General features: G+C 51.6%; 11 protein-coding genes across 11 annotated transcripts; 5 read left to right on the forward strand and 6 right to left on the reverse strand.

The window, feature by feature from the left end:
- Window positions 1-14: 14 nt before the first annotated feature.
- Window positions 15-737, forward strand: BCR37DRAFT_350576 (ThiJ/PfpI domain-containing protein; the record flags this gene model as incomplete). Its single annotated transcript, XM_040868016.1, has 1 exon — window positions 15-737. One exon carries the CDS (start codon window positions 15-17, stop codon window positions 735-737), a length of 723 nt encoding a protein of 240 aa, XP_040723346.1.
- Window positions 738-1,501: 764 nt separating this feature from the next.
- Window positions 1,502-2,500, reverse strand: BCR37DRAFT_350519 (uncharacterized protein; the record flags this gene model as incomplete). Its single annotated transcript, XM_040868010.1, has 1 exon — window positions 1,502-2,500. A coding segment is annotated over one exon (999 nt), but the record flags the coding sequence as incomplete, so codon positions are not given.
- A 1,227-nt stretch (window positions 2,501-3,727) lies between these two features.
- BCR37DRAFT_388958 (uncharacterized protein) lies at window positions 3,728-8,174 on the reverse strand (the record flags this gene model as incomplete). Its single annotated transcript, XM_040870680.1, has 2 exons — window positions 3,728-7,257; window positions 7,295-8,174. The coding sequence occupies 2 exons, from the start codon at window positions 8,172-8,174 to the stop codon at window positions 3,728-3,730; spliced, it is 4,410 nt and encodes a 1,469-aa protein (XP_040723348.1).
- Window positions 8,175-8,737: 563 nt separating this feature from the next.
- On the forward strand, window positions 8,738-10,983 carry BCR37DRAFT_382506 (DNA repair helicase RAD3). Its single transcript, XM_040869886.1, has 3 exons — window positions 8,738-9,261; window positions 9,307-10,802; window positions 10,844-10,983. The coding sequence occupies exons 1-3, from the start codon at window positions 9,038-9,040 to the stop codon at window positions 10,879-10,881; spliced, it is 1,758 nt and encodes a 585-aa protein (XP_040723349.1). The 5' UTR covers window positions 8,738-9,037; the 3' UTR covers window positions 10,882-10,983.
- A 10-nt stretch (window positions 10,984-10,993) lies between these two features.
- On the reverse strand, window positions 10,994-11,870 carry BCR37DRAFT_400370 (kinase-like domain-containing protein; the record flags this gene model as incomplete). The annotated part of the gene is made up of 4 exons (XM_040871800.1): window positions 11,475-11,870; window positions 11,301-11,438; window positions 11,076-11,262; window positions 10,994-11,008 (listed from the first exon to the last, which is right to left on the reverse strand). The coding sequence occupies exons 1-4, from the start codon at window positions 11,819-11,821 to the stop codon at window positions 10,994-10,996; spliced, it is 687 nt and encodes a 228-aa protein (XP_040723350.1). The 5' UTR covers window positions 11,822-11,870.
- Window positions 11,871-13,025: 1,155 nt separating this feature from the next.
- On the forward strand, window positions 13,026-14,615 carry BCR37DRAFT_382511 (Muniscin C-terminal mu homology domain-containing protein). Its single transcript, XM_040869887.1, has one exon. It carries the CDS (start codon window positions 13,252-13,254, stop codon window positions 14,431-14,433), a length of 1,182 nt encoding a protein of 393 aa, XP_040723351.1. The 5' UTR covers window positions 13,026-13,251; the 3' UTR covers window positions 14,434-14,615.
- BCR37DRAFT_117588 (spindle assembly checkpoint component Mad1) lies at window positions 14,475-16,714 on the forward strand. Its single transcript, XM_040865970.1, has one exon. It carries the CDS (start codon window positions 14,586-14,588, stop codon window positions 16,635-16,637), a length of 2,052 nt encoding a protein of 683 aa, XP_040723352.1. The 5' UTR covers window positions 14,475-14,585; the 3' UTR covers window positions 16,638-16,714.
- An 859-nt stretch (window positions 16,715-17,573) lies between these two features.
- On the reverse strand, window positions 17,574-17,945 carry BCR37DRAFT_350514 (fork head domain-containing protein; the record flags this gene model as incomplete). The annotated part of the gene is made up of 1 exon (XM_040868009.1): window positions 17,574-17,945. A coding segment is annotated over one exon (372 nt), but the record flags the coding sequence as incomplete, so codon positions are not given.
- A 2,429-nt stretch (window positions 17,946-20,374) lies between these two features.
- On the reverse strand, window positions 20,375-21,644 carry BCR37DRAFT_382519 (uncharacterized protein). Its single transcript, XM_040869888.1, has one exon. The coding sequence runs from the start codon at window positions 21,250-21,252 to the stop codon at window positions 20,440-20,442; it is 813 nt and encodes a 270-aa protein (XP_040723354.1). The 5' UTR covers window positions 21,253-21,644; the 3' UTR covers window positions 20,375-20,439.
- On the forward strand, window positions 21,614-22,089 carry BCR37DRAFT_382521 (tubulin binding cofactor A). The gene is made up of 3 exons (XM_040869889.1): window positions 21,614-21,721; window positions 21,759-21,940; window positions 21,983-22,089. Exons 1-3 carry the CDS (start codon window positions 21,661-21,663, stop codon window positions 22,073-22,075), a joined length of 336 nt encoding a protein of 111 aa, XP_040723355.1. The 5' UTR covers window positions 21,614-21,660; the 3' UTR covers window positions 22,076-22,089.
- A 26-nt stretch (window positions 22,090-22,115) lies between these two features.
- Window positions 22,116-22,872, reverse strand: BCR37DRAFT_370805 (ras-2; the record flags this gene model as incomplete). Its single annotated transcript, XM_040868334.1, has 4 exons — window positions 22,749-22,872; window positions 22,565-22,694; window positions 22,397-22,525; window positions 22,116-22,355 (listed from the first exon to the last, which is right to left on the reverse strand). The coding sequence occupies exons 1-4, from the start codon at window positions 22,817-22,819 to the stop codon at window positions 22,116-22,118; spliced, it is 570 nt and encodes a 189-aa protein (XP_040723356.1). The 5' UTR covers window positions 22,820-22,872.
- Between the last annotated feature and the right edge of the window lie 31 nt (window positions 22,873-22,903).

The following is a 22,903-nucleotide window of genomic DNA, read 5'->3' on the forward strand; positions in this document are numbered from 1 at the left end:
TACCACACATCACAATGGAAGCCATCAAGAACAAAGTCGCATCCGTCACCGGCAAGAAGGTTCTATTCGTGTTGACCTCGCACGACCAACTGCTCTCCGGCAAACCCACCGGTTGGTACTTGCCGGAATTCTGCCACCCCTATGCCGTCTTCAAAAAGGCCGGGTATGCCATCGACATTGCTAGCCCCAAAGGAGGCAAAGCACCCTTGGACCCAAGCTCCATCGATGGATTCAAGGACGATGCCGCGTGCAAGGAATACTACCTCGAAAACGACGACGTCAAAAAACTGATTGACAATACAACGCCACTCTTTGAGATCCAGCATACCGCGTACGCTGCCATCTTCACCGTCGGTGGTCATGGTCCTTGCTTTGACCTGTACAAGGATGTCAATTTCATTGAACTCACGGAGAAATTCATCGCTGCCGGTAAACCCGTTTCTGCAGTCTGCCATGGACCCGTTGTCTTTGTCAATGTCAAGAACCCCGATGGCACACCCTTCGTGCAGGGTAAGAAAATCACCTGCTTCACAGACGAGGAAGAGCGTCAAGCACAAAAGGTGGAGGAGATTCCATTCTTGGTAGAGACGAAACTCAAGGAGCTCGGTGCCAAGTTTGAGAACACAGAAGCTTGGGGTGTGCATACCGTGCGTGATGGTCAGCTCATTACGGGACAGAACCCAGCTTCTGCTGAAAAGACGGCAGAGCTGCTTCTTGCCGCCATCAAGGAGAACTAGTAGTCTAGTACGAGCAAGATGCAAACGTTTACGACAACTAGCAAGATGCACGTTTAAACAGATCGAAAATTAGCTATCCCATATTTACAAGTAATCTGGCAGCTTCCAATGTTGCAGTACATGTGTTGCACAAACTCCAGATGCGGATGCACTAGTGTTACAGGGGTAGTCAGGTACAAGGTCAACCAGACATAGCGGTCGTCCAATTACACTCGCAACAAGACAACCAACAACAGACTCGCTGATGCAAGCAACAAGTCTGGACGTACAAGACTTCCAGCAGACCTCGCAGTGGCTGACGCACTCGCACTCGCAACAGGTGCCGAGGAAGCTTGCAGGTTATCCATCCCAGCACCACCACGCAGAAAAGTCGTGATTTGTGGAGCAACAGCAATAACAGGCTGGACCTTGACGACACTGCTAATGTTGAAAAAGGCAGTAGGCAAAGGGAACAGAGCAGAGGTGGTCGAGTTGGCACGTGTAGACGTGGCCATGCGAGAGCTTGGCTTGACAAAGATAGGCAAGATACTCGCCGTCACGACCACAGAAGACGATGATGTGGTGGGTGCGACAGACGTGGTGGAGGTCGTGCTTGGCGTGGTGGGCTGTTGCGTCGTTGTAGGAGGTGGTGGAGGCGGTGTCGTCGATGTCGTTGTCGGTGCGGGTGGTGGAGCAGCTGTGGTAGGCGCAACGAGAGGAGCAGCCTCAAAGGCCTTGATGGCATTGCCCTTGGCTGGTGCTGCACTCTGACCCAACGACGGATCATACACGACGATATTGGCCTTGTAACCAGGTGCCACTGTGACAACACAAAACTGAGCACCACCAGCGCCCGAGACACCGCCCGTGCAAGAGTTGGCGCCGTCTGAAAAGTCGCATCGACAGGGTAGACCATTGCAGCCACCATCGGGGCATTCAATGGCCACAGCAATGTTGGGAGCAGCGTTGGTCCACTTGTCAGTCTCGAGGGCAATAGGGTTGCGACCAACCTTGACAAAAGTCTCGCCGTTGGCGACCGTGTTGGCACCAGCAACGTACGGAGCCCAATTACCAACATCCTTGGACACATCACCCCAGATGCACCCTTCAATACCAACACCAGCTGGGTTGATGTAGTAGTGTGCAGCAGAGGAGGCGTAGTAGGACGGATCCGGCACGGCAACAATGACGGATGAGCCAGGGTTGACGGCAGTTGGAATCAGCATGGCTTCGTTTCCTGGCAAGACTGTTTGGCAGAAGGAGACCATGCTGCCCATGTTGTTCTTGGCGCGGATGCTGCCTGTGCCGGGTATGCAGTAGGCTCGGTCAGGGAAGGGCTTTGAGAGACTGCCATCGCCATTGCAAAAGAGGCCGCCGTTCATGGAAGACGGGTAGGCGTATGTTGTTGCTGAGGGATCCCACTGGTTCATGACATACCCTGGCTTGCATGCATACGGGCAGTACTTGCCGAATGTGCATGGCTGATCCGGACTCATGGCCCATCCTGCGTTCTGAAAGTTTGGCGTTACGGCGACCATGCCGTCTGCATAGGGGAAGGCGCAAGTACCGTCGCGTTTGTCGAGTGGACTGCTTGTGTCATTGAAGAGTGCTTCGATTGGGTCGGAGGGTGACTGGAGCTGCACCTGCTGTCGCTTCTGGTGATGGTGGGAATGCCTGAGAGCATGTCCTGCATGGCCTGGATTGGCGTGTGCTTGCAAAATGAGTGTAGAGGAAAAGAGAATGGCAGCTGCATAGGCCTGCAGCGGGGACGTGGTGACAAACATGGCGGAAGATGCTGTCGGTGGTTGTTTGTTGTCAGTACCTTGTTGTCCTCCTGGTCACACAAGGCCTGTTGCTGGTGGAGACACTGGTCGAGAGAGTGTGGTTGTACAATTGATGTCGTGGTATAGTGATTGAAAGGTGACAGACGGGGATGCAGGCAAGGTGAAGAAGGAAAAGGCCCGGTGCTGTGATGCTGCTGCTGCGGTGTGTCGGCTGTTGCCTGTGCTTGTTTATGTTTATCTTCCCCTGTGCCATCTGAATCCAGCCCGCCGCAGTTTAAGGTCAACAAGAATGCGCCACCAGCCAGCGCCCACCACAAAGGCGCCCAAAGCTGGATCATGCTCATTTATGCTGATGACAGAAGAGATGCATTCCAAAGAACCGTCGTCATCAGCTGATATCGACGGCCATTGTTCAATCTTCACTCTTCAGCATGGGCCGGAATACATGAGCGGATGATGAGCCAGCACAAAAGACCACCAGCATGTAGACTCTTGCGTGACAGTCACACCCATTCCAAGACATCCCTCTGGGGCCTCTACCACTTTGGAAGCATGCCACTGGCCGTCAGCTGCCAAAGCGCATGTTTAAGCCCTAAACGACAGTCACTCCCGAGATGGCAATCTCCGAGTTGGGCAACCGAAATCGCGCTCAGCAATTCGCGCTCAACTGGGCCATCAAATACCACACACAGCCAATGAGCGGCCTCAATTCCAGAGACTTAAAAGGCTTTAGGCAGCAAAGCCGTTGAACCAATTTGCTTCGGACCGGCCTGTCCGGACGATCATTCCAGTGATGAATCTGATGATGCTCATTGCTCAGTCATTCTATTAATCTCGGAAACAAGAAGAAGTTTCAAGAAGAATGTAGACAGTGCAAGACGGCTGCATCGAAGGTAGTTGATATGCATGAGTCATTGACCTTTAGTGACGCAGATATGTCTTCATTGACTCTTCAATATATATAGCGGTAGGGCTGCGAGTATGCGACGGCCTTGTCTTGTCAAAGTTGACAAGACCATGTATCAACTTTCAAGAGCACCCTAGAAGTAGAGATGACATAGTCTATGACAAGCACAGAGCCTCAAGATTCTGCGGCCGTCTATTATGGGCAGTCGTGAAAATGCATAGTTACGGCTACTGCTCTTCAATAGCTTGATGCCTTAGCTTGACCTTGACGAGGCTCGCTAGAAGGCCTGACAGCTAATGGCAAAGGCGAATATAGTTGCTCTAATCAGTGCTGTAAAATGAGCTCCGACACAGTGCACAAGTAGCTTGGGCACTAGATTTGAACCACTTGTACAGGCATGAGCCGTGAAAGAGATGCTTGCAAGTAGCACACCGCTTCGTCGGTAGAGACCTGTCCTCCACCGCCAACACACTGAAACAAATCGAACAGTCCTCGATGCCCTCAAAGTGTAGCGAGACATTCTTCTGAAACTGGACAATGGCGTCCAAGATGGTGCCGTTGTGAGCAGTCAAGACTGCTTGTGATGACAGCAGCCAGCCGCGCCACTGTGCATCCTTGACTCCAATCTTTTGCAGGCCCTCCACCGTCACCTTCCTGAGTGGAAAATTGGCAGGTAGTTTAATGGCCATCTGCATAGTCTGATCGTCCACAGTGTACTCAACAATGACATCTCGGCCGAGATTGCTGAGGCGTACTTCCAAATTGTCGTCTTGGATTGCTTTTCGTATATTGTCACTGTGCACTGAAGCCAGCTCTGACTGAATCAGAAGATTCGAGTAGTACTTTTCAGTGAATGTTTCAATATTCGCAGTCAACACCCTATCCTTGCATGCGATCCACCAGGACCGCACCAGATTCGGTGTATGTATCAGACAGAGGCAGTACAGATGTGCTGCGTATGCCTGCAATTCGCCTTGCCCGTTGTTAAAACCGTGGTCCAGCGTCAGTTTCTCAATCTTGGAGATGTCCTTAGGCTTCGGCGTATCGACGCCAAGAGCAACAAAGATGAGTGCAAGCAGAGGTTCGAGAACATCGGCATCCTCCAAGTCCTTGACGAGTTTGACCTTCATTCGCAGTGGGACGTTTTCGAAGTAGCCATAGAGACACTTCCATGCCAAGAGGTAGCCTCGTAAGTTTGTAGGTAGGGGATCGGGGATCACATCTACACCCTCCTCATCCATGACCGGCGAGTCAAGGACAATGGACAAAAGAGCGGGAGACACGCCTACGTCGAGCTGTTCGTATTCTTTCGTCAGGGTAGTTGCCAAAATCATGCTGTCGCGTTCACTGACGAGGGCAGCAGCTTGTATGTGAGCAGCCGTAAGCTGTATGTGCACAAAGGGCGAGAGCAAAGCGACCGGCATTCGGGAAGAGACGTCTTCAGACTGCAATACCGCATTTGACACACCTCTAGCAAGCCGCGCAACTAGCAGCGTAACAAGTGTACTTGCCTGGCCTTGTAGATGTGTTTCTAATATCGCCACGAAGAGCTTGGCTACACAGAATTCCAAGTCTTTCTTCGCATACTGGTAGGCCTCACTCAGATCGTCGTTGGATTCGGAGTTACTTTTCAGCCAGCTGTAGGCTTTGCTGGCCGCGTATTGTAACGGAACACTTCCATCTTGTGCTTTTTGCAGAGAATGTTGAACTAGCTCAACAGCTAACACCCAGAACGAACCATATTCAGTCTTGAGCTCCTCGAAAAATCGCAAGAGAAGCGTTAGTCGAGCATACGTATGCAGGGCGTCGTCCACGTTGGCTTTCAGCAAGGCTTGCAGCAAGAATACTGCACGCTGTCGGGGCAATAGCGGGCCACTCACTTCAGATGGTTCGGGCAGAAGCGCATATAGCAGCCACATTTGACGTAGGGCCTCTGGTGATTGTGCGTCGCGCGTCAAATCACTCGCAAGCTTGTTGCGCGCGTACGATGCCTTTTGTGACTTGAACAATACTTCGTTGAGGGCAACAGAGCATGCGAAGACTGGCAAGAAGGAGTCGTCACCTTCAGAACATTCGATGTAGACTCTTTCAGCGTCTTCTGTCGATATTCCCTGTTCTCTCAAGCGACAGAGTTCCTTGTAGAGTAGGTTTGCCTTGTAAAAGTTCATCGGTCTAGATCCTCTTGACGCTTGGATGCGATTTGATATGTTGTCTGGTGAGCGAAGAGCATCATGATCTTGCAAAAGCGTCAGCTGTGCATGATCATTGTACATATGATTTGCTTGTGGGTGAAGGGCGCCATCTTCAACCATTTCGGTCCAGGTCGCTAAAAGTTCTGACTGAGTGGCATCAAGGTTTTGATTGCTTTTGTCAAGCAGAAGACCTAATCGGTATGCTGCATTGAAGCCCTCGACTAGATTCAATTGACTCGTCTGGTCTGACCCTCTTGTGAATTGCCGGGCAGGACTAGTAGGGCCCAAGATCAGCATCTCATCCGGGAAAGCAGAGGGAGCGGCCTCCTCCAGCGCATGTTCGAGTTCATTGTCGAGATCCAGATCTGTCCAAGTCAGTGACAACGTGGAGAATGCTTGCAGAAGAGCCCTGATCGGTATTGTACTATGCGCATCAAGGAAACAGTCTCTAAAGGTTTGTGCCAGCTGTTCCTTTTCAACGACTTGAGATATGCAACTCAGAATGCGTTTTGAAGTGCCGTCATGTTCCTCTTCTTGCAGGAAAAGAGAAGACAAAAAGTCTTTACTTGACCAAGCAAGTTGCAACGGTTGCACAAGTCCGTGTGCAGCAAAGTGCTCCATAGCCTCGGCAACAAGCATCAGGTCGCTCTTGATTGCGTGGAGCCACACTTGCATCACCACTTCACACAACTCAGCTGAAACGACAAACTTATGCTCAACAAGTAGTCTTGTAGCTTCCATGAATCGCTGCAGATTGGTGCCGTTAACTGACGGTCGAGTCTGCTGCAAGGTTTCTGCGAGTACTGGTCCCACCGCGGCCTGATTGGTGTCAAATAAAGGCATAAGCCAAGCAATCTTTCGGTCTTGATCAGAACCCATTTTGGTCAACGTGAGTTGTACACTTTGTATGTACGCTGTGTCGTCAGAGTGGGCGACGCGCAGAAGCTGGGAGCCATTGATGCTTCCACTTAAGTTCAACACCCGCAGCAGTTCATCAAGGTCATCGGCAATAGGGCCTTGTTTCAATGCAGGTAAAACAGTGAAAAGCTCAGTCAAAACAAGCAATCTCGAATCAGGGGCATCATCGAATTTCTGAATAGCGGATGCAGCGGGTGTCGCTAATTCCTGGGCCAAGCGCGTTGTATCGAGCCACTCTGTGGAAGCGTGAATGACGTGAAACCAACTCTTGACAGAGCGCTGCTGTGCCGCGCTCAGTTTTGCGGTAGATTTGAGAATGCTTGTGGTAATAGCGATGAATGCATCACATCGCGCAGGCTCAGCTATCTTCTTCAGATGCCTCGCCCAAGCATCGTCTGACTTGAGTTGACCTTGATCTACCAGACGTGTGATGATTGAGATTATCTCTTCGTCAACTTGGTCTTCCTGGAATTCGACAATCATAAAAGCATACGCCAGCGCAGCTTGCTCTGCTTGCATCCTCGTAGCGCCACTCGCGGCTTTTGACAGCGCTATCCGTAGAGATTGCCGGAGGGCTGTATTTTCTTCTAGTGAGGCGTGTTCTGCTTCGAGAAGCACTTGTAACTTGGCCCAATAGGAATCTGGAACGCCAGAACCTGTGATGCGTTCGATAAAAAGTGGCAGGCGCTGAGCCAGAGTGCCCTTGCTGATACCTGCCATGAATAAACTTTGTGCCGAAGCTTCGATTAGCAGAGCACGGAGGAATGATCAACTTACAACTTCTGAGGCACTCGAGCAAAGCGAGAGCAGCGATACTGTTGCCAACTTCTACTTTTGGGAGCATCTTTGATATCTGCTTGGAACACGCTTCAGATTCTGCATCACTCCTCTTCGTCGCATCCAGAGCAGCCTTGATCAGAGTGAGCGCCGACCTTTGCACGGCAGAAGACTTGAGACTGACCGTCCAAATCGAGGCGTCGGCCAACAACGTGTGCAATACATCAGTTTCCACTGCAGACGCCGATATCAATCGGGTCATGACAGCCATGGCAGATGCTGCAGTATTGTCGTACTTGGCGTCTGCCTCTGCTGGCTTGGTAAAACGCGCATCACTCAAGCTGTCGGCAGTCTCCTCAAAGGCAAGCTCATATGCCTTGTGCCAGATACTGGAAGCAAACACTTTGGTGAAATTTGTTCGCTTCTCTGCAGAGGCAAAAGCTGCCTCGAATGCATCAGTCGCCGCTCTCGCCACAGGCCGGTCACCGTCATACTGTCCCAGCATCCACAAGCCAGAGATATCGGATTTCATGAAGCGCGCAGTCTTTCTACCGTACTTCAGTACTAGCTTGCCCGTGACAGTATGCGCAGATGAGCGCACGCGGCGGTCAATATCGAGGGCGAGAGACTGATAGACCGATACCCAATTTGCAATCAATGCTTCGCTCTCATCTTCGTTATAATCTGCAGAACCCAAGTATTCGATCAATTCATCTGCGGCTTTTGCTCTTGTCGTTGAGTCCCGTTTGTTGAGACCCTTGAAGATGACAGCAGCACGCGGGGAAAGGTCAGCGCCAATAGTCGGGGAGCTGGTCAACTGTGCTCCAAATTGGAAGCCGCCAAAGGGACGTTGCGGTGTACTTGATCCACTGCTGACCATGTGTAGACAAAGTTTATATAAGTCCAGAGCCTTGATAGATGTATCTCTGCCGGCGTGTCGCGAAGTACATGTACACAGAAAATACAGATGACGTCTGTCAACGACGCTAAACTTTGCGATCATCTCACGAACGACCACACTCAATCTACTTGCACCATTTGCGAGTCTACCAGCTGCTTGATATAGGCTGATTGAACGTACTATGCTATTTAAGTTGGCAGTATAGCTTGAATATCTGATATTGTGTGCTGCACCACTCAAACCAAGTGGCAAATATGAAGTTCGAGATCGATGGACTGCCCATCCTGTGGCCCTATCCACGAATTTACCCTGAGCAGCTGCAGTATATGACAGACTTGAAGCGCACTCTCGATGCTGGAGGACACTGTGTGCTAGAAATGCCGTCAGGTACAGGCAAAACAGTGTCTCTCCTCTCTCTCATTGTGGCCTACCAGCAATTCTATCCCGAGCACCGGAAGCTCATCTACTGCTCGCGTACAATGTCTGAAATAGAAAAGGCGTTGCTCGAGCTCAAAGCACTGATGAAATTTCGCGCTGTTGAGCTTGGATATGAAGAAGAGTTCCGCGGCCTTGGCTTGACCAGTCGAAAGAATCTCTGCTTGCATCCTTCAGTAAAGCGTGAAAAGAAGGGCAACGTTGTCGATGCGCGCTGTCGCTCTTTGACTGCTGGTTTTGTCAAGGAAAAGAAGCGTGCTGGAGAGGATGTCGACTTGTGCATCTACCATGAGAACCTCGACTTGCTCGAAGCGCACAATCTCATCCCCAACGGTGTTTGGACGTTTGATGATATTCTCCGGTATGGAGAGACGCACAAGCAATGTCCTTACTTTACAGCGCGACGAATGATGCCCTTGTGCAATATCATCATCTACTCCTATCACTATTTGCTCGATCCTAAGATTGCTGATCGAGTCTCGAAAGAGCTGTCAAAGGACTGCATCGTTGTGTTTGACGAGGCTCACAACATTGACAATGTCTGCATCGAATCGCTCAGTATTGACTTGACGGACGATTCTCTGCGCAAAGCAACGCGGAGTGTCAACAGCCTAGACCAAAAGATCACCGAGTACGAATTTGTCTTCCAGTCTTCCAGTATGTGGGCTAACATCAGCATGAAAGAAACTGACGCCGACAAGCTACAAAACGAGTATCAGCGCCTGGTCGAAGGTTTACGGGATGCGGATGCAGCACGAGAGGAAGATGCATTCATGGCAAACCCCGCATTGCCAGATGATCTTCTCAAAGAGGCCGTGCCTGGTAACATCCGCCGTGCAGAACACTTTGTCGCTTTTTTGAAGCGCTTCATTGAGTATCTCAAAACGCGCATGAAGGTACTGCATGTCATCGCGGAAACTCCGGCCTCCTTCCTGCAGCACCTCAAAGACCTGACATTTATTGAACGCAAGCCGCTCAAGTTCTGTGCAGAGCGACTCACATCACTCATTCGCACACTGGAACTCACAAACATTGAGGAAGTGCAGTCCTTGCAAGAAGTAGCGAGTTTTGCTACACTAGTTGCCACGTACGAAAAAGGCTTCCTGCTCATTCTCGAGCCTTTCGAATCAGAGGCTGCCACTGTGCCGAATCCAGTCTTTCATTTCACCTGCTTAGATGCCTCTATTGCAATAAAGCCGGTCTTTGAGCGATTTAGCTCGGTCGTCATCACTTCAGGAACGCTGTCTCCACTCGACATGTATCCAAAGATGCTGGCCTTCAACACCGTTGTCCAAGAGTCGTACTCCATGACTCTGGCGCGCAATTGTTTCCTGCCAATGGTCATTACACGAGGTGGGGATCAGGTCGCCATCAGCTCCAAGTTCGAGGTACGAAACGATCCGAGTGTTGTACGCAATTATGGCAACATTCTGATTGAGTTTTCGCGCATCACACCTGATGGAGTGGTCGCCTTCTTCCCAAGTTATCTCTACATGGAATCCATCATTGCCATGTGGCAAAGTATGGGCATCTTGGATGAGGTTTGGAAGTACAAGCTCATCTTGGTCGAGACGCCCGATGCACAGGAAACCAGTCTTGCGCTGGAAACCTACCGCACAGCGTGCGAGAATGGGCGAGGAGCCATCTTCCTGTGTGTTGCTCGAGGCAAGGTGTCTGAGGGTATTGATTTTGATCATCATTATGGCCGCACCGTGCTCATGTTTGGCATCCCTTATCAGTACACTGAATCACGTATCCTCAAGGCTCGTCTTGAGTTCCTTCGCGACAACTATCAGATCAGGGAGAATGACTTTTTGACGTTTGATGCCATGCGTCATGCAGCACAGTGTCTGGGGCGCGTTTTGCGTGGCAAGGATGACTACGGCATCATGGTTTTGGCTGACAAGCGATTTGGTCGTACAGATAAACGAGCAAAGCTGCCAAAGTGGATTCAGCAGTATGTCACTGAACCAAACAGTAACCTCAGCACAGATATGGCTGTGGTCAATGCCAAGAAGTTTCTGCGCACCATGGCTCAGCCATTCGGCGCAAAGGACCAGGAGGGTATTTCTTGGTGGGACAAGGACCAAGTCAGGGCGTTCCAGGAGAAGAACAAGCCACAGCCATTCAGTAAGCCACAGCATGATGCCGGGGTTGGAGAGTCGGACATACGTGAGTGCAACTGCTCACCTCTTGACCAAGCTAACTATCAGCCGAGGACTTTTTCGATGACGATGAGATGGATATCTAGATTGAGCTCAAGAGCCTGCTGGTCGAACGTGCAGATATTCTATCGGCGGTGTTGAACTGAACAAGCTTAGCAACAATGTCGACGACTGTGTCTGATACATCAGGAAGAAGATCTAACCAAGGTTTGGCTGGAAATTCGACAAATTGGAATCGCGTGAAACTTGGACACCGCTTTGCATCCTTCCATGTACTGACACTTGGCGTTCCAAGGGTCTTGAAGATGGAGGCAATCAGCTGCAAATCGCTCGCGGACGGATCTGGATTGAAGAGCGTCCCTTGGTTTGGGTGGAAGGCCTGTGCGATAGTAGTACCGAGGGCCCAAAGATCGATGGATTGGTCGTAGTCTTGCATACCAAAGAGCAGCTCTGGCGCTCGAAAGGGGCTGTCATGAATATATTTTCCCATAGATAGTGATCTTACCCTGTACCCACTTCGCAAAGCAATTGACCTTTGCTTTCACAACCAGGCTGAGAAGGCTGCCATGACACGCCAAAGTCGCAGATGACTGCTTGCGGGCGCTCTCCATTCTGAATCAAGATGTTGCTTGGGTTGATGTCGCTGTCGTAAGCAGTGTTACGTCGTCAATTCTCTTACCGATGAAGGATGCCAGAGTCGTGCAGGAAGGCAAGACCATCAGCCACGCCTGCAAGCAGCTGGGCTGTAGAACGGATTGACTGAGGCGAAGCCTTGAGGAAGGGCAGCAAAGTATCATCATATAGAGGAAGCTCCATACGAATAGCACCATCTTTTCTGTCGTGAGATAGCAAGTGTAAGATATTAGGATGGGCATTCTTCAGTGAAGCCAGGATCGCAAGCTCTCTGCTGCCACTGTGCGGTGGGACATCATGGTGACAGACTTTGACGCAGACCCGCGCCTTCTCGTCTTTTAGAATAGTTGACCACGGGCTGCTAGATACAGTGAGCAGATTGAGCTTGTCCATTGTCCATTTGAGGGCCAGGCCTCCGTGTTGAGCAGCAGCTTGATGGTTGTTGCTCTCCTGAATCGGATGACGTGCGGCCCAAAACTCCGAAGCGACGACGACACGCAGCAGCAGCGTACCAGCCGGGATCTTGACCATCTTCTGAGGGGCCCTCCACTATTCAACGCATCGGCTTGTATACCTATTGATTTCTCACAATGGATTCAGCCTATGGATCAACCTTTTTGGCAGGCTTCCTCTCAGAGATGGAAACACTGCTAATAGCTAGACCGCACTCTCCCCAGCGCAAGCCGCCGTTGTGCTCAGGGAACGCGTGACATGCAACAAGTCCGTCAATGAGGACCTGATTGAGTTCTTCAAGGAGATTCAAAACATAGAGCAGGTCTATTACCGAGCGCTGGCCAAAGTCGCCGCCAAGTCGCCATCTGTTGATGTCAGCAATATGGGGTAACGTCGCATCAAGCATCCTGGAAGCAGACTGACCTGACAGCATCATGGAACAACCTTGGCGCAGGTTCCTAGATAATCTAAACGCCGCGGCAACGCAGCACTCGCGATACGCAGCCAAGATTGGCGAGGATCTCGTTACCCCGTTGATCAACTATGAGCGCACTTCCGAGTCGAGCCAGATGGGAATAGTAGAGCGCAATCTCTCTGCCATTGCCAAAACACTTGAGAATGCGGAAGCTCAAGTACACAAGGCGGAGTCGAGCAAGTCTAAAAACAAATCTGCCAAGATGGCAGAAGCGCAAAAGGAACACACTAGTGCGCGGGCCACATGGGACGCAGAAGCGCCATTTGGATTCGAAAAGCTGCAGCAAGTGGACGAAGCGCGCGTCACGTTCTTTAAGGATGCACTCGTTCGCTTCGAATCCAATACAATCGATCTCTGCCAAGCTCGCGTCAAGTCGTCTGAGGCGTCAATGGCCTCCATACTGGACATCAACCCAGCAGACGAGGCGATGCACTTTGTCACCCAGAAACTTGCACAAGGATCTATGGTCCCTGCTGCTGCTACATCAACACCTGTCCGACCCATGGCATCCTCGAGTCGTCGCATCAGCCATGATGATGGAGGCAGTATGCGCTCATCAGGCGGCGCGGCAAGTTCTCTCAAGTCAAAGTTCGGCACCCTTCTTGGCAGAAATAAAAGGGCCTCATCGCCTACGAAGCGACAGACACTCCAGCCTACTTCTTCTTATAGTAGTGGCCAGGGCTATCAGCGTGGCTCTACGAGCTACGAGTCTGCTCCAGTGACGGCCAATGACAGGCCTGTTACGACAAGTACGACTAGTGACCCAGTAGTGGTCCCATCGGCCTCTCAAGCGCCGGCTTTGCCTGCTTTGCAGACCCAGGAAACCTTCTTGCCAAGTACGGACTTTGAACTTTCCCCGCAGGCTGTCACTGTCCAATCTCCACAAAGTGCAGCTATGCAGACGACAGATGCTTCGCTGCGCAATGTCAGCATAACGAATGATGCCATTGTGGAAGGAGGTCCTGAAGCTGACGCCGCGCTAGACAAGGTATCCTCAGACCTGCGCGCTCAAAGTACAATCTCTCGGAAAGCTCGTGGGCGACGTGATTTGCGCAACACCATCTATGGTCAAGTGGGTGGAGGCGATCAAGCAGTGGTGCGAGATGTCCTTGGATCACCAATACACCGTGAAGATCCGTTTCTTGGCAGCGCCCCAGTCTCTGCCGGATCAGCCCTTTCACGAACCGTTCAAGGGAACGGTCTGCAGACCCAAGCTGGAGACACCGATTCTATCCGTTCCGGGCGATCTGGGATGTCTGGCATGGGCAATGTCACGAGGCACACTGAACCTTTGGAGGATGGTGTACATCTTTCTGTCGTTGAAACAGTGAGCGTGGTCCTGGATGTGGAAGGCTCTGGAGCCACAGACGTGCGTGTCACTGGTGAAGCAGCTCTTGCAATGAAGGGAATGCTTGATCCAAGTCCTGTTTTGCTCAAGGTGCAATCACCGGATGCCATCAGTCGTCTTGTTGCCAACACAAATATTCTGCAAAGTCAAGATGAAAGCACGTACCAGATCTCCGGTCAGTCAGCCAACTCCATGACGACTTTGTTCAAATATCAAGTCCAGCCCGATCAAGCACGAGCCAACCGCTTCTTGCCCATCCTTCTTTCGCAGAAATGGTCCCCCGAAGATGCCCAAACAAGTGTCAAGCTGACGTATCGGCTAAACCCGGCTTTTGGTGCTCGCAACCTGACACTACAGGATGTCGAAATCAGTCTTGGTATCAACGGCGTTGCAAACTCCTGCGTCGCAAAGCCAGCTGGCTCATTTGTCAAAAAGTCCAACAAGCTGGTTTGGAAGTTGAATGAGTTCACTCTAGAGGCTGGCCAGGAACAGAGCCTGCTTGCACGTTTCAAGACGGATGGTCTCGCCTCACCTGGCTCACTCGAGCTTCGCTGGAAGACCGCACCATCGAACTTATCTCGAGGCTCCGGCTTCGGTGTCACTGCCACCCGGTCTCGAGCCAATCCATTTAGCGACGAATCAGTCGTTGAGAATGTCATGGTCAGTCATGCCTACACCCTCTCTGCCGCGCGTTACTCTGTGACCGTGCCGTCTGCTTCTGTATCTTAGATTTGTCTAGTACATGTATACTGATTTATGTAATCCAGCATTTGTGACAGCTGGGAATTGTTTACAGCGCGACTGAACCTATATGAACGGATGCGACCAGTAGACCACACGAGGCTGCTACAGCCCGCAGTTTGTAGAGGCCCGGGCTAGGGATGGTGGTGACGCACTCGCCCGGCAATCCATTTGCTCGAATAAAGCAGACGAGGCCCTTCTTGTCCGTGGACGAAAACTACACCCCGGCGACACCAGCTACAACCGTCCCAGCACGCATCGCAACACCAAGCAAGACACCACAGCAGGAAGTCTTCAAGCTCGAGTATCAGCTCAAAGCCTTCAAAGATGCTGCAGAGCGGGAGAAGGTCGTCACAGCTGCTCGCATCAATGAACTAGAGCAAAAACTGCTGAGTGAAGGCAAAAAGAACGACAAAGCTGAAGCTGATAAACGATTTCTTTTTGATTTACAAGCAAAGCAAGCTGCAGAATTATCTTCAGTTCGGGAAGAGCTTGCGGAATCTAAGTCTACTACAGAAGCGACCATCAGTGAGCTTCGAAAGTCATTCAGCGTTCTGCAAGATGCGAAACTCGATATGGAAGAGACTCATAGGACAGAGACGCGTGAACAGGCTAGGGAGATTGAACGCATCGAGTCGGCCCTCAACAATCAACGCCGAGCTATGGACACGCTGAAGGCTGACTTGACGAGCAAAAATGATGTTCTTGCTTTGCGTAACGCAAAGATCCAGGAACTTGAGGACGAACTCGCCAGCAAGGCTGCGATTTCTACAGGACCATCGTCGGAGGAGCTGTCCTTCCTGACTGAACAGCTGCGCGACAGTAATGAGCGCGTAAGGAAGCTTGAAATCACCTGTGGTGAACAGACGGCGGACCTCAACCACTTGAAAGAGGTCAACCGCTCATTAACTATCGTTGCTGAGGAAAACACAACTCTTCAGACAAAGTTGGCACACATGGACGCTTTACAAGAGTCCTTGGCCAAAGCTCAAGTTGACCTGGAGGCGCTTGCAACTGAGCGGGAGACGTACGCGCAATTTCTGCATGATGGGGAGACTGTTGCAGATGTTGGCAAGGCCTTGGAGCGGCAGAAACTGGTTGCGGATACTCTCACAAGCCAACTGACCCTGCTAGAAAATCAGCTCGAAGAGACCAATACCCTTGTCAGCTCACTACAAGCAGAGCTGAATACCAACAAAGCTGGCTACGAGGCTGCCAAGGCTGAGCTCACGCTCGAAAAGCGAAACGCATTGCGGTTGGAACGTGCAAGGTCCATGGTTGCACGCGAAGTGTCTTTCTTACGTGCACAGCTTGCTTCATACGACCTCGAGGAACGCATGGATCAGCCAAACTATGATGCGTTGAAATCGAAACGTCTGACAGAATTGGAGGCGATGCTCGATTCTTGCCGAGCCGAACTTCTGCAAGTCAAGGAAGAGACTAAAGAGGAGGAGAAGATCAAGCTTGGGACCAAGCGGCCGCGCGAAGATGAGACCGATTTCAACCACATCGAACGAGGCGAATATTTGCGTAAGATTCGCAGCTTGAATGCAGAACTCGAGATTACACGGAAGCAAGATGAATTGCTTCGCAAAGACCTCGATGCACTACGACAAAGCACCGCTTCTCAACGGCCCGAGAGGGTACTCGAATTCAAGGGAAATCCCACCACGCGATTCCAAGCTATCAAGGCACAGACTCTCAAGGACCTGGAGACAGAGAACGCTGCATTGCGACGGCAGCTTGAGGGCAAAGGTGAGGTGACTGTGCCTGTCCAGTCTCTTCGAAATGCAGAAACGACGGCACAAAGACTCGAACAGGCCATTGCTCAAAAGGAAAAAATGATTAAGCGTCTCAAAGAAGTCTTTCAAGCAAAGTCGAGCGAGTTTCGTGAGGCAGTCTACGCCTTGTTGGGGTACAAGCTGGACTTCCTGCCCAATGGTCGCGTCCGACTGACTTCCATGTATGCTGAGCACAATGACCACGCTTTCATCTTTGACGGCGAAGAAGACACGATGAAAATAGCAGGGGAGGTGCAGGGCAACGAAGCGTTCATGCAGATGGTCGACAACCTTATTAAATACTGGTCTGGAGAAAGGAAGAGCATTCCGGGTATGCTTGCAGCCTTGACATTGGAGCTGCTTGAGAAGGAGGCAGAGCTGCAGCAACAACAGCAGCAGCAGCAACAATAGCAGCAGTAGTAGGAATTTGCCGTGGAGGTTATTGGTAAAAACGATAAATGTACAAAAGGAATACCACACTGCAAGATAGCAGAACAAAACACACATATAAACCATTGCCAAGCGCTTCAAGAAACACACGCCCTTCGCCACTGAAAGACCACCTCAGAACAAGCTCGATTGCGAACGCTCCATAAGTGATGGTCGCGGTCCATTGATCTTGACGCGATCAACCTCTCGTTTCATGATACCCATGATATCAACACCTGGCATGTTGGAGGACTCAAAGCCAACTTCATAGAGTTCCTGTGCATGTAGACCACAAACGAGACTTCTGCGTGATTCTCTTCGTCTTGACTCGCGCTTGTCTGGAGAGCCAAACGCAGCACGCTCGGCCACCTCATCCCAATGACTGTCAATCATGGAATCCACCTTCTCCTTTGCTTTGGGCGTGTTGGTGAGCCAGGGGTCATCAAGGTCGTGTTGGAAGGCGTCGGTGTCTGGGCTTGCCAACAACCTCAGCATGGTCTGACGATGCTCTCGTAAGCTAGTACCTGGACTCGCGAGTAATGACTTTTTCGCGACAGCTGGCGTGAGGAGCGTGTTGTTGATACTTGATGGTCTCTGCAGCCTGCGCTGCGGCGAGGATGGTGGGGGCGACAGCACCAAATCAAGTGCGTTGGCAGAGTATGAAAGAGCGCGCGAATACACATCCTTGGCATGTGCACCGTCAAAAAGATCCTTATCGGAATCCTTTGATGTCTCACCAGAGGGGGAGAAGTAGCCACTGTCTTCATAATCCCAGATGGAGTTCTTCTTGCGTTGTGCTCCTGTTGGCGGTGGCGAGACGGGGGCACCATTCGCGGCAGCTTGACGTATACGCTCATTGGCCTTGGCGGCCTTCTTTGAAGAGGGCGCATCTCCTTCAAATTCGACATGGCGCTTCTTGCTTTCCTTCTTGAGGGCGCTCGAGGAGAGGACCTTTTGCGTGATGGCCGGATTGCTCCTGGGAATAGGGATGAGCACCTTCTTGCCACCGCGCGTCTTCTTGAATTGGTCCTCACAGCCAGGTTCAATGGTCCAGTAATGGCCCTTGCCAGGTTCGTCTTTTGGCCTCTCCACCTTGACGAAGGCCTTGTTGAGACTGAGATTGTGGCGAATAGAGTTTTGCCAGCCGGCTTCTGAGGTAGAGTAGTAGCTGAAAGTGTGCGAAATCCATGCATAGATGGCACTGAGGGTCAATCGCTGCTCTGGTGCGCGCAAGATGCTCATGCCAATGAGTGTCGCATAGGAATAGGCTGGCTTTGTGCCATCATCCATTGCCATCTCTGGTTCGGCATCTTCGTCCGCACTCTCAAGTGTTGGCAGCAGTGGAGATGTCTCGAGGCGCGTCGCGGGCGTCTTGGGTGTTGAAGCAGGCTTACTATTGCGCATGGCAAGGAACTGCTCACTCAGTTCATCTGAGGTGAACTTGGGCGGCTGTAACTTGCTGCTCTTGACGGGCGAGCCGCCTCCTGCGTCAGGCAGAAGCTTTGCGCTCGTCCTATTCGGCGGCGCAAGCAGTGTCGTTGCTGTCTGAGGCAGACGTCTCGCTGCGCCTTGCATTGGCGCGCGAAAACTCTTTGCCGGGGAGTTGACGGCGAGTGGTTGGGCTGGATCGCGCATCAGTTGAACAGAGGGAGAGAGCATTGTCGCGTCAGTCGCTCTTTGTGCAGCGATTTTATTGATTGTACAAGGTCACGACGGCGTTGGCCTGCTGCCTGGTGCAGAGACAAGAGTCGAATGGGCGTGCGCTTGGGTTTTGCAGGATAAGGGTCGCTGGGAAGGGGATGAGTTGTGAGAAGGAAGTGAAGCCTGTCGCGGGCTGGCGGGGGGTTTTGGCTCCTTTTTGCAGGGAAGAGGATAGCGCGCGTTGAGCAGCAGCAGCGGGCAGGACAGCGGCAACAGCAGCAGGAGCAGACTGGAGCAGGAGTCAGCGACAGGGATAAGCAGTATTAAGCAGCTGAGTCTGGTGAGATGGGAAGCAGCGTAGAGACAAGCGGAGGACGAGGAAGAGAGGAGGAATGAGCAAAATGAGCAGCGACGTGACCCCTCGAACGCGTCCTCCCTTCTCCTGTCTCGCGTTTTTCGCGTCACATCAACACGCCGGACTCAGATGGCGCCCATGCTTCGAAACTGCTGAGAGCCTTGTGAAGTTGTGTCATGCACTAGCCCTGTCTATGCTTTTGCTTGCTGTCTCTATACTCACACACATTCTGTGGTTGATCTGACCTATAGACGTGACTGCTATCATGATCCCATGACGACATGGCTTCACCGTGCATCTCCCCCTGCATTCCTGGGCGCCACTATATGCAGCGCGTGACGCGAATGAACTTCAATGAATGGAACGCGTCTTGACTCTTGACTCTTGAGTCTTGACTTGACGCCAGTGTTCCTCCCTATCACTGGCTATCAGTGTATCGCTGATTCACTCCTTCACGAATCACGAGCCAGGGACATTGGGCATATCCTGAGTTCAACCTCATCATGCTTGGACGTGCTGGGTCTGCTAACAACGACCGTGCACTGATTGTGATATGCTCAAGCCTCAACAGGATTATCCAAGCCGCGGATCACATGTTACTCCCTGACAGTGACAAATCCTTCGTGACTGTAAGCCCATCAGACAGTCCTGGGCAAAATTAGTGGTGGGATTTAGCTAAAAAAAAGCTACGTCGTATTCAGCTCAACTACTGTCCTCCATTATGAGAAGGAAGCAAAACAGAGAACCTTCCGCACAAGGTGCCTCCAGCTCTCCACGCAGAACAACGCTTTAGTGCCGTAAGGCAAATTGGCTGGTCATAAAAGACACAGCATATCTCGTCACTCCCAGTGCTAGTCTCAATAGTGATGCTGTTCCCCAGCGTATTTGTAGTAAGGATTGCCGTAGCAAGCCTACCACAAGACCAGACAGGCTGGCCAGCGCAATGCTTTTTCGAAAAAACCCCGAAAAAAGCTTCGAAGCAAGCCGTTTCGACTAGTATGGTGAGATCCACTCATAGTGAGAGCGAGAAGGGGACACTCCCAAAGTGGGCATGCTAGACTACGCGGTCGAGAAACAGCGTATCGGGACCGGCACAAGAAGAACGAGGGCTCCAATCGGGGACCAGGCAGAACCCCGACCGATTTGATAATCAATGCCGCAAGGGCCGGCAATGATGCAGTAGGTGGTCATTATATGCCATAAAGTAAACTGGAGGGAGCTGTACGCTTTGACCGCATGCGGCAAAGGTACAATAAGCTCAGATGAGACCTCCGGGGCCCCAGGTTGCCTTTGGTGTTGACCTAGTTGCTGCCATTTGTTGTTTGGAGACGACAGACGCTCCAAGAGAGTGGAAGGGAACTCTCTTACCTGTTTGATTGATGTTTGGACCCGAGCAGGAGTGACCAGGCTCTTCAAGACGACAAGTCGGTCTCAAAAACAGGGCGAAAAAAAATTTTCACCCGCCAATTTTGCACGAATACAGCGGACAGGTGCCTGTTCTACCGTGCTTGCAAGGAGGCGCTGCCGTCCAGCGCGAGTCTCCTTGTCTTAACGCTGACTGACCGAACCCCCTGCTCTGTAGCGTCATCCTCAGAGCACGTTTCCACCAAAAAGTGACTTTATGATGTGTTGGTTCGGTGTCAGTGGCTTCCCGGCTGCGACCAACAGACAGGTCTGCTCAGTTCATCACTGCGAGTGTCACAGGCTCACAGACAGAGTTGACCGAAGGGCTCGCTCCGTCGCGCCCTAGTGTCGACCTAACCTGACCTCAAATTGTACCAAATCGACTCATAGAATGTGCTCAAGCATGACCCTCAACTCAGAAATGGGAATATCGCTTGCCTCTAGAAGCGTCTTCAAGCTCTGCACAGTCGATGCACAATGCTGAAGCACGGCGACCTGGGCTGCACTCATAGCATTTCTGGTACTGTCTTGCGGCGCACCATCTGACGAGGACTGGTCTTTCTCTGGTATCATCGTCTCAACTTGCTCGTACCGACTGTAGTAGTCCTCTTCCGACTCGCCTTGAGCTGTCTTGGTAGCTGGAGTTGGCTCGCCCGTACTTCCATCCGAATCCTGGTCGTACTGCGCCCAGTAGTCGTCATCCTCAGCGACTGGCCCTTCTTTGGATGCGAGAGGCTTGGATGGTACCTGGGCACTGTTGAGCAAATCACCAAGGGTGTCACAGAGAACTAGCCCACGATCTGGCGGGGACTGACAAGAAAGTTCTCGTATGCGCCATTCGAGTGCAAACGTATTGCTGTCGACACACAGCGCCAGGGTTACCCACAAGGGACATTCTGAACCATGTACAGTGATCTGCTTGACTGCAAGGATAGTCTCTTCATCGAGGCGGGCAAACCCTTCGAGAGTCTCGGAAGCAAGAGACCCATTCGCCACCTCTTTGATGCACACCGCAAAAGCTCGCATAGCCGACTTGTCCCAAGTGAGGTAAGAAGGCCAGTCTTCATCATCACCCAGTAGATTGATTCGTTGCTTGAGCAGCGGCGTGGCCGCAGCACAAAGTCTTCCGCGATTGAGTGGAAGCAGGCCAAGAGTTGACAAGATGTTGTGCGAGGGTGCCTCAATCACTCGACTCATGTTTTCACTAAATCGGTCGCGAGATAGTATATTTCTTCTGCAACGTATCCCAGCAGTGTGTCACAGTCGGCGCAGCACAGATAGACTTGTCCCTCGTGAGCACGGGAGACGCCAATATTATCAAAATCAACTGATGTTAGCGGTTGTTGGAGGGAACGCTGTTATATACATTTGTCCTTGACGACGAAGAACTGTTTCGAAGCAAGACCGGGGAGTGCTTGATTACGTTCGAGAACCTGTAGCTCTGCAGCACGTATGACAACTGATGGACAAGCGTGACAGCGATATTTTGTCACACTCATTGGCTGAGGATTGGGAGCAGTCGCGCTGGCCATGGATGTCGTCCACTGAAGTCTTGGACGCGACGAACAGACAAAGTTGCTGCACCGCTACATCGTAGAAGCAGACATGAGCGACATTGCAAAGATCGTGTCCATCAAGACTGGCACAGTCAAGCGTCTCACCAAAGGTCTGTATATTTTGAGAAGCCGCAACGCTCATGCCAGACTATGAATATAGCAAGAAGGAGGTCACGACAGAGCAAGAACGTTACGAGAAGCTCAAAGCCAATGGCGGCGACGAGTACGAGCTCAGAGCACAACAGAAGGTTGTCGCAGATGCTGAGCAGATGATTCCTGACTACAAGAAGCGCCTCGCCAAGGCATTGGAAGAGCTGGAGGAGTTCACGGTACACACTCTCAAGGCATTCAGTCATATCACTAACAGCAAGGACTCGTCAGACCCCGCCGTCACAAGTCTCAAAGAGCTCTCTGCAGCCAAAGACGTCGCAGCAGCAGCTAAAGCCATCGTAGGAAACGCATGATATACGAACACAAGCATGTATTGATTTTTGGAGATGTGCTCTAGGAGACGATGCAGCTCTTGCCCTGTCCACCGGGCGGCGTCGGGTTCTCCTGCTTCTCGACTTCTGCAATGATGAGCTCAAATGCTCTTGCGACGTTCTCGTTGTGGCGCGCTGATGCTTCAGTCCAGGAACACTTCCATTCGGCCGCAAGCGCCTTGCCGTCCTCCACGCTGACCTGACGCTGTATGTGGAGGTCGCTCTTGTTGCCAACGACGACAATGGGAACCCAGTCTGTGCCCTGCTCGTTAGTTCATGCAACCATCAAAGCGCACGCCTTACAGTATGGTCAAGGATTTTGTCGCGAATGATCTTGACCATCTCAAACGAGCTCTTGCTCGCGACCGAGTACACCAAGACATAACCGTGAATGCCCACAGAGTGCTTCGAGTTGAGGATACTGTATTCATCCTGAAGTTAGCCTTGCCCGAAGGGACCTCGATCGCGAACCTGTCCTGCCGTATCAATAATCTCAGTCGCAAACTCGGCGCCTTTGTACTTGATGATCTTGGAGAAGGTGTTTTCGATCGTCGGATAGTACGACTCGACAAAGTGGTTCTCAACAAACTGGACAGTCAAGCTAAAAGGAGGCGCATCAGCAGTGTGTTTCAAGACAAGTGGGAGCACCGCGTACGATGATTTACCAACTGATCTGCTCCCGAGGACGGCCACTCGGCGTGATTTCATTGGCGCTGGGTTGACCATGATTGAGCGACTAGACTAGCGATCGAAGAGCTTGCAACACAAACTAGGCCTAGACACAGCGAGCGCTTGTATGTTTGTCGCTTC

Source organism: Protomyces lactucae-debilis, assembly GCF_002105105.1.
Source record: "Protomyces lactucae-debilis strain 12-1054 chromosome Unknown BCR37scaffold_18, whole genome shotgun sequence".
NCBI classification, from domain to species: Eukaryota; Fungi; Ascomycota; class Taphrinomycetes; order Taphrinales; family Protomycetaceae; genus Protomyces; species Protomyces lactucae-debilis.